Source organism: Meleagris gallopavo, chromosome 23 (genome assembly GCF_000146605.3).
Source record: "Meleagris gallopavo isolate NT-WF06-2002-E0010 breed Aviagen turkey brand Nicholas breeding stock chromosome 23, Turkey_5.1, whole genome shotgun sequence".
Classification (NCBI taxonomy): domain Eukaryota; kingdom Metazoa; phylum Chordata; class Aves; order Galliformes; family Phasianidae; genus Meleagris; species Meleagris gallopavo.
Window position 1 is genome coordinate 4340178 of NC_015033.2, and position 8404 is coordinate 4348581.

The 8404-nt window shown below is 63.3% G+C and overlaps 1 protein-coding gene across 2 annotated transcripts; it reads right to left on the bottom strand.

Annotated features, from left to right (window-relative positions):
* Positions 1-6: 6 nt before the first annotated feature.
* On the bottom strand, positions 7-8321 carry ZNF362 (zinc finger protein 362). 2 transcript variants are annotated; one of them, XM_010722882.3, is made up of 9 exons: positions 7541-8319; positions 5106-5320; positions 2075-2138; positions 1750-1996; positions 1300-1615; positions 958-1182; positions 548-626; positions 254-412; positions 7-168 (listed from the first exon to the last, which is right to left on the bottom strand). In XM_010722882.3, the coding sequence occupies exons 3-9, from the start codon at positions 2135-2137 to the stop codon at positions 52-54; spliced, it is 1206 nt and encodes a 401-aa protein (XP_010721184.1). In that variant the 5' UTR covers position 2138; positions 5106-5320; positions 7541-8319; the 3' UTR covers positions 7-51. The 2 variants fall into 2 exon arrangements, with proteins under 2 accessions (XP_010721184.1, XP_010721183.1); XM_010722881.3 differs by lacking the exon at positions 5106-5320 and having other exon boundaries at positions 7541-8321.
* Between the last annotated feature and the right edge of the window lie 83 nt (positions 8322-8404).

Below are 8404 nucleotides of genomic sequence, written 5' to 3' on the forward strand. Positions count from 1 at the left end.
GGGCCAACACGGTGCCACCCCCCGACAGCAGCGGGGTGGGACAGAGCCCACTTAGATGAGCGAGATCCGCACGGGGATGCCGGGGGATTCGGTCCTTTGAGGAGAGTGCTGGCTGACGAGGTGCTCCACCACGGTGTGTTTGGACATGTGCTTCATCAGGTACGTCTCCTGTGGGGCAGAGGGACAGACGGTGAGCAGCGGGGCTGGGTGTTACGGGGGGCTGCACCGGGCCGTGCCCCCAGCGCCCGCTCACCGAGGTATAGGCACGGCCGCACATGCTGCGGCAGTAAGCCTTGGCGTGCTTGATGGCGTGCGCTGAGAGGTGGATCTGCAGCGAGGCCGAGTCCGTGTAGGCCCGGTAGCAATTCGGGCACTTGTAGGGCTTGTCCTTGTTGTGCTGTCGCTGGTGAGACTGCCAGAGAGCGGCACAGGGTTGGGTTGTTACGGGGGTACGGGGCCGGGAGAGCCCTGAGTCCCCCCAGCTTCGCCCCCTGTGCGGTTTGGCACTCAGTGCCCCCCGCCCCGCCGTCACCCAGGAGTTGCTGACCTGGAGGTTGGAGAGTTGTGTGAATGCCTTCTCGCAGCCGGGGTGTGGGCACTTGTAGGGTCTGTCACCGGTGTGGATTCTGCACAGGATGTGGGTATGGTGGGAGGGGAACGTGTCAGGCAACGGCCCCAGCAAGGCTGGGAACCCACACAGCCCCAAACCCTGCAAAGCTCCCAGCACCCACACGGCCACCGAGCTCAGCAATGACAGCCACGTGCACAGAAGGGACCCAGTGATGGGGCACAAGGGGAAGGAGACCCTGGGCTGAGACCCAGAAGAGCTGCATGGGTTGGAGACCACAGCCGGAGATGGCCAAGGAGAAGAAGGTGGTGCCGAGCGGACACCCCACCCCACCCCATCCCACCCCACCCCACCGGGGACTCCCAGCCCCACAGAGCCCCTCCTGGCACCTGGTGTGCTGCTGGAGGTGGGACAGCTGGCGGAAGGACTTCTCGCAGTACGAGCAGTGGTAGGGCTTCACGCCCAGGTGGATGCGCAAGTGCTGGGCCAGGTAGGAGGCGTTGGCGAAGGATTTGGAGCAGTGGGGGCACTTGTGGGGTTTGGCCTCTGTGTGCGACTTGGAGTGGATCTGCATCTCCGACTTGGTGAAGAACGTCAAAGGGCAGACCTTACACCTGCAGGGAGAGCCCACGGGGGCCGGGCTGGGGCAGGACGCCTCACTGCACCCCTCCTCCTTGCCCCATCGCCACAGCACTGCCGCAGCCCGGCTCCCACGCCTGGCGCCCACCTACCTGTACGTCTTGCCCTCTTTGGCCGTCTCCCCCGAGGCCAGGATGGGGTAGGGAACCACGAGGACGGGCGGCCCCGAAGGGTTTTCCGCCTTGATCTTCTTGCGGCCCCGCTCCGTCTTGGGTGCCCCCAGCAAGCTGTGGCCCTGGATTGTCTTTATGGAGTCGAGGAGGGGCGGGCTGGTGATTCCTGAGATAAGGGTGGGCGAGGAAGCGATGAGGCGGCTCTGGCTGGTGGAGGTGGGTGTGGAAGGGGTGGTGGTGCCCGTGCTGGACTCAGAGGTGCTGACTGTGGGCGCACGGGATGCCAGCCCCAACCCTGGCAGCAGAGACAGGCGGGTGTCAGTGGGGCACACACTGCCCGCCCCACGCCCTCCCCCACACTCGAGTGGCCCTCAGGCAGCAGGATCCAAGGCAGACCCCCCTAAATCCCCCCCGAAGCAGCGCCGGTACCTGTGACGGTGCTGGTGGCCGGCCGAGCGTGCAGAGCCACGTCAGGCTGCGGGACCGCCTGCGGGTGGAGGCCTGGCACCTGCTGCAGCTTGGGGAGGGACATGATGGACTGGCTGCTTTCAGCAGGAGAGGGGGGCACCAGGAGGGGCTGCTGGGAGGCAACGGAGGTGGGGGGCAAGTGCGGGGGCCGGATCTTCTCCGCCATCAGCTGCTCTTTGATTTTGTTGATCAGGACGAGGTTGTCCAGCTGGCAGGGATGGAGGCAGAAAGGTCAGAAGTGCCCCTGTTCCATTCGTTCTCCCTCCTCCCCAGACACCCGTCTCACCTGGCTGGGCATGGTGGGGGGAGGCGGCCAGAAGTAGGGGTTGTTGAAGCGAGGCTCCGCCATCCTGCGGGGAGAGATGGGCGGTTATGGGGGGCGGCAGCTCGGCAGCCCTCTCCAGCCTCCCCACGGGGCTTTGCAACAGTGCTCCCCATGGGAAGGAGCCCCCAGGGCCCACCACAGGGCTGAGCCGCGCCGACAGCAACGCAGCAACCACCAGGAGATGTTTCCTAGAAAACCCTTCCAGAAGATGGAGCACAGAGGAGGAGAGCACAGTGGGGCAGCCGGCCCTTTGGGCAGCTCATATCCGCACAGCACCTGCCCAGGGCTCCCGACGGGCTCCCCCGGCCCTCACAGCCGCAGGGATCACTGCTGCTCCCCAGCACCTCGGGGAAGGCTGCAGGACACGGAGCACGGCGCAAGCATGGCAGCGACGCAAGGACCCCAAGGAGCCCCAGTAAGGGCACCTGCAGCAACCATAGGCGGCTCAGCACTCGCTCCAGGACAAGCCCTGCTTGCAGCGGGGCTGGAAGATTTATGGAGACGCTAAATACTTTGGAAAAATGAATTCTAAAATCCATCTTTAGTTAATAGGAAACATCTGAGTGGGGACGGCAAGAAAATGACGGCAGCGGAGCAGCCCGACATCAGCAGGCAGTGCTGCTGCTCACATCACAGCCCGAGCTGGCAGGGCACGCTGAGGCACGAGCAGTCCTGATTCCTCCCCACCCGACACCCAACGCTGATTCAGCCAGCACTGCCATCAGACGCTGCACACGTTATTTTGGCTGCACCCCGGGCTGGGAGCAGGCAGGACCTCCGTGTCTGTGCACAGAGCACCGGGAGCAGCTCCACAAGAAGGAAGGAGCTCCTCAGCCCTTCCCCAGCTCTCCGGGTGACAGAGCTGCAGGGAGATGACCTCCATTTGGAGCAGAAATCAGGCCACGGAGGGAGAAACCAGAACGGCACAGACCCATCCCCACCACAGCCGGCACCAGGAGGAACCAGGCACGAGATGAGCACGGGTTCCCTGCAGAACGCTGCTGCAAAGGAGGGCAGGGAGGCCGGGGACAGCGAGGCACAGAGCGGGACCTGCTGACCCGCATGGCACGTGGGGATGAGACCACAGTGCAGGAGGGCAGGGGCCACGTGGCAGCGGGTGGTGCTAAGCAGCCTGAGGTCCTGGGAGCAGCAGCCCCGCTCAGGGACCTGGAGCTGAGGGCAGGATGGGAGCTGCTCAATAAGAGCCTCAAACAGGACCGTCCCGGCCAGCACTGGGCTCTGGCAGCTGGGGGCACCCGGAGCAAAGCAGACTGCACTGCAGTACCCCAGGCGTCACTTCAGAGCATCCCTTTCACTGGGGTCAGCTCTCTCTCATGAAAGCAGAGCCGTGCACAGAGCCACAGGGAACCCTGCCCTGCACCAGTCTGTGCCAGCAAACGCTGTCAGAGGTGACAACTCACTGCTTACAACGCCTATACCACAGCTTGGGACAAGCACAGCACTCTGACATCCCCAGGTCAGCGTTCTCCTGCCACTGCCAAGAGCCTCAAACCCACCACCATGGCCCTGAATCCCACCACCATCACAGCCTGAACCCCACTACCATGGCTTGAATCCTATCATCATGGCCTGAACACCACCACCATCACAGCACAAACCCCACCATCACAGTTCAAACTCCACCACCGTGGCCCAAGCTCCACCAGCACAGCCTGAATCCCACCATTATGGCCTGAGCTTTACCATCGCAGCCTGAATCCTATCACTGCGGCTCAAATCCTACCACCACGACCTGAATCCCGTGGCCATGGTCCGAGCCCCACCACCTCAGCCAAAATCCCACCACCACAGTCAGAATCCCTGCACCACCACAGCATGAACCCCACCGCCATGGCCAGAACCCCACCACCATCACAGCCTGAACCCCACCACCATCACAGCCTGAACCCCACCACCAGGTCCTGAGCCCAACCATCACAGCCCAAATCTCTGCACCATCACAGCCTGAATCCCACCACCAAGGCCTGAGTTCTGCCACCATGGCTCGGCCAGTGGCCGCCCTGCAGCGTGGGAAGCTGCAGTGCTCCTTCGATCCTTGCCTGGCCAGAGCAGGAAAACAGGAAGCCAGAGCTATGATTAGAAAAGGTTTTTTGGAGCCAACCCAGCGAGCCGCTGCTCTGCCCTCGCAGCAGGTGCCCCGTGCCCTCTGTCCCCCCCACCCCGGACCACACAAAGCTCTGCCCGCCCCATTTGCTCAAAGAAACGGAGGATCCCAGCACAGCCTGCAGCTGCCATGGAAGGGGGGAGCACGACCTGCTGCAGCCTCCCACTCCGCCCCACCTGAGCAGTTCTTATTTAACAGCGAAGCGGCTGCAACTGCTGTGTGTGGAGCGCTGCAAACCTGCCCAGAAAAAAGGGAAAGAAACAGCGGTGGTGCCAAAAAAATCCCTGTTCCTGTCCCAGCTTAATTTCATAAACTGTGCAGTGCTTCATCTCGAGCATAGGGGGACTGCTCCCCCCTCCCAGGGCTGAGCTCGGACGGCGGGGGGAGGGGCCGGAGGGGATATAAAGCAGATGGAAAAATACATAAACTCCCTTTTTCTAGATTCTCAGCTAACTATGAAAAATGGAAGCTGACACACGGCAAAAAAAAAAAAAAAAAAAGAAAGAAAAATCCATTAAAATGGAAATGATGAAAGGTGGGGAATGCTGCAGCACGTCTCCCCCCAGCTCCGCTGGGCACGGCGCTGTGTGCCCGGGCAGTGGGATGGAGGAGCTGCTGCTGAGGCAAAGAAGGCATCGTGGGCACCCAGGAGGGCTCCATCAGTGCGCACGGCCGGAGCTCCCAGGCAGGGAAGGAAGCAGAGGGAGGTGGAAAGAGCAAGCAGCGGATGCACGGGGAAGGGAGAGGCATCGTGGCAGAGCGAGGCCCGGCGCCGCGTGGAGGGGAAGGGGTGCGCAGGCGGCTGCAGCGAGGCCGGCGGTGGCCCGGCACAGACAAGACATGGTGCACACCGTGTTTGGTACTCACAGGCTGGCCTCAGAAGCCAGATGGCCGCAGCTGCCTGGGGAGACGTGTCGATGAGGCTCCAGATTGATGGAGGTAGATGATGGCACGGGTGGGTACGAGCGCCAGGCCCCGCAGCTCACTATAGCCTTCCAACTTCCTACCAAACTGCCGCTAAGTCAAGCTACAGTTCTCTAGGGAACGTCTCTACTTTGGCAGCCCTCTCTGTCTCGCCTTCGCTGAAATAAAAAGAAACAAGAGATTCTTTTCACGGACACGGCACGGCACGGCCACGAGAAGGGTTCGCTCCCGGGGACCGGCGCCGCTTCGCCCCTCGGGGCCGGCGAGCGGCCACAGGGCTGCCTGGCACAGGTAGGGCAGCAAATGGGGCAGGGGGAGGTAAGGAGGGGGGTGAGCCGAGCATGCCTGGGTACTGCGGGGTGCCAGCGGCCAAGCGAGAAGCCAGCCCTCCACCAGCACAGTCTCGCTCCCCCAAGCAGGGTCCCCGGCTGACAGGCGTCCATCAGGAGCAAGCTGGGCACGGAGCAACAAGCGCAGGGCAGCGCCGGGTAGCAGCACCCAGTGCTGGGCAGCACGAGTCCACACAGCCTCAGACTGCAGCAGGCGAAAGCAAAGAGCCCGATGTCCCCGGCTGTCCCCTCAGGGCCCCATCAGATCAGCAGGAGGGGACTTGGGGATGTGGCACCGGCACAGCCGTGCCCCCCACTGCCCCTTGTCCCGTTCCATTTGCCAGCACTCCATCCGTTCTCATGCCACCCAGCTCCGCCCGTACTCTGCCACGTTTTCCCCCAAAAGCACAATGCCTTCTCACCCCGTAAGCTCAGCCCTGCCAGGGGAAGGGGCTGCACCATCCCCACCTTCCCAGCACACAGCCAGCTCTGGTTGAACCCATTGCACATCCCCGCAGGCTGCGTGCAAGCGGCCCCCGCCCGGAGCAGCAGCTTTTCAGGAGAAACCAAAGGCCCGACTGCAAAATCCCCAGCCCCGAGCTGCCGGGCGGGAAGCAGCATCAAAGCCACCCACATGCCCGTGGGCTGCCATGCTGTGCCCAGGCCGGCTCCCTGTGCCGCAACGCGCCGTCCTGCTGCCAGCCCCAGGGACCGTCCCGCGTGGGCCCTGCGCCCCCGGCCCCCGGCCCAGCTTTTCCTCAGCAGGAAGAATTTACCCTGAGGCAAAAGGCGGCATAAGGAACGTAAGCCAGGGAAGCAGAAACAACACGTGAAACCTGGGGCAGGAGGCTCAGAAATCCCCGTTCCAGAGGAACGGCTTGGAGGCATCGTGTGCCAGAAGAATTCACCCAAGATGGAACCAATTAAACCCCACGTTTCCGCCCCCCGAAGGGCTCTGACTGGCGTTTCTCATTCAGATTTCCCTCCCCGAGCAAAATCAACTGAAAGCCAACAGCGGCTGGAGCAGAAAGCCCATCCCAGCAGGGCCAGGAGTGCGGGACTGGGCCCCAAGGGGTGTGAAGAGCCGGGTGTGTGCCCGCACCCCATAGGTCTGCACTATGGGAACGGAGTCAGACCCCCACATTCTGCCTGCAGGGCCCCAAATCCCAGAGGAGCCCACACTGTGCGAGGAGAGAGCGGAATCCCAAATGGAGGAATGCGGGGCCAAGGGCTGCACTGCTGCCCGGGGTGAGGTCCCCAGCCTGGGGGGCTTCTGCAGCTGCCCCGCAAGCAGAGGGGAGAAGGAAGCGGTGCAAAGAGGACGGGCAGAGCGGGTGTGGAAGGAGCAACGAGGGGAACCCACTTCCCTCGGAGCCACCCTGGAGACCAAAAGAGGGAGCAGGCAGGATGGGACACCCGGCTCACGGCCCCTGGAGGTGGGGGCAGAGCTGTGCCCTCTGGAAGCCGGCAGAGACACCAAAGCCGCACAGTTGGAACCGGCAGCGCCCGCCCGCCCAGGCAGAGGGACGAGCGGCACAGTGCAGGCCTGGCTGTGACATCGCAACGGGGACAGCGGGCACCGAACCCCGGCACCCCACGATGCCACGCTGCCACCCCGGCACACACACGGCAAAGCGGAGCCGGCAGTGACCTCAGAGCCGGGCGCCGCGACAGCAGGGACAGCGCGGCGGCGAAGCAGAGCTTTGCCCCAAGGCCAGGCAAGGAGGCAGCAAGCGGTTCCCAACCCCAACCCCAGCGCCCCGACCCCCCACGCATGCACTTGTCACAACCGCACGGCCAGCCGCCGCTCTCCGGGGGAGAAGGGGATTCCTGAGGGAGAACGGATTGCTCTGCGCAGAGAAGCGCACGGACTGCCGGCCCTGGGCGAGGAGATGGGGATGGGGCTCATGCAGTGAGCGGGACCCCAGCGTGCCCAGGTCGGGTCCGGCATCCCCTCCCCACACCCCAGGCAGGTACCCGGGGGCCCTGCTGCCCACCGCTCCCTGCTTCAGCGCGGTTCGTTTCCCTCGAGAGCGCCGGCGTGCCCACCTCTGAGAGTACTGGCGTTGCTTCCCCTTATCCGCGTCCATCTCCAGATCTAGCTGGGAACCGGTGCCGCACGCGGGGCGTTTCTCTACGGGGGGACAAGGAGGACAACTTCACACACCCCAAAAAACACAGACACGCGGAGGAACAAAAGCGGAGCGGCTCCCACCGACCCAACCCGTGGGAACGTAGGGCTTTTTCCTGAAAGCAGACAAAAAGAAAAGCTGCGTTTTCATCCCCGATCGCCCCAATCCGCAGGGCCTGCACCCATCCATCCATCCGTCCGTCCGTCCATCCATCCGCCCCGCAGGCTGCACGCCGGGAAAGGGCCCAAAACTTTTCCCTCTCCTCTCCGATCCCATTTCCGTCCCCGAGGGCTCCGGGCTGGGAGCTGCCCGTCCCGCCGTCCCCACGCAGAGCATCCCAGGGTGCGGACGGGAGGAAAAGGGCCGAGGGACGGATCCAGGGCCAAACCGCAGCTCGCCGCCGGCGTGGCTGGGGATGATGGATGTATAAATACGGCGTGCGCATCCCCGCGCTACGGCACGGCCAAACCGATGCGTGCAGGAGGACGCTGAGCTCCCCGGGCACCGCCGCTGTTGGAAATGTGGGTCCCCTCACTAAAGCTGCGGCTTCCACATTCCTGCTAAAGCGCGATGCAAAATATATCCCCCCCCTTCACCACCCCAACCCTCAGCCGACTGTTAGACCGAAAAAAAATACAGTTAACGGGGAGGGGATGGAATGAAGGGAAAAAGGAGGGGAGCGGAGGGGGGGTGGATAAATAAATAAAGCACAGCAGCCCCCATCACACACACACAGCACCACCACCGTGCAGATTGAAAGGACCCGAAAAAAAAAAAAAAA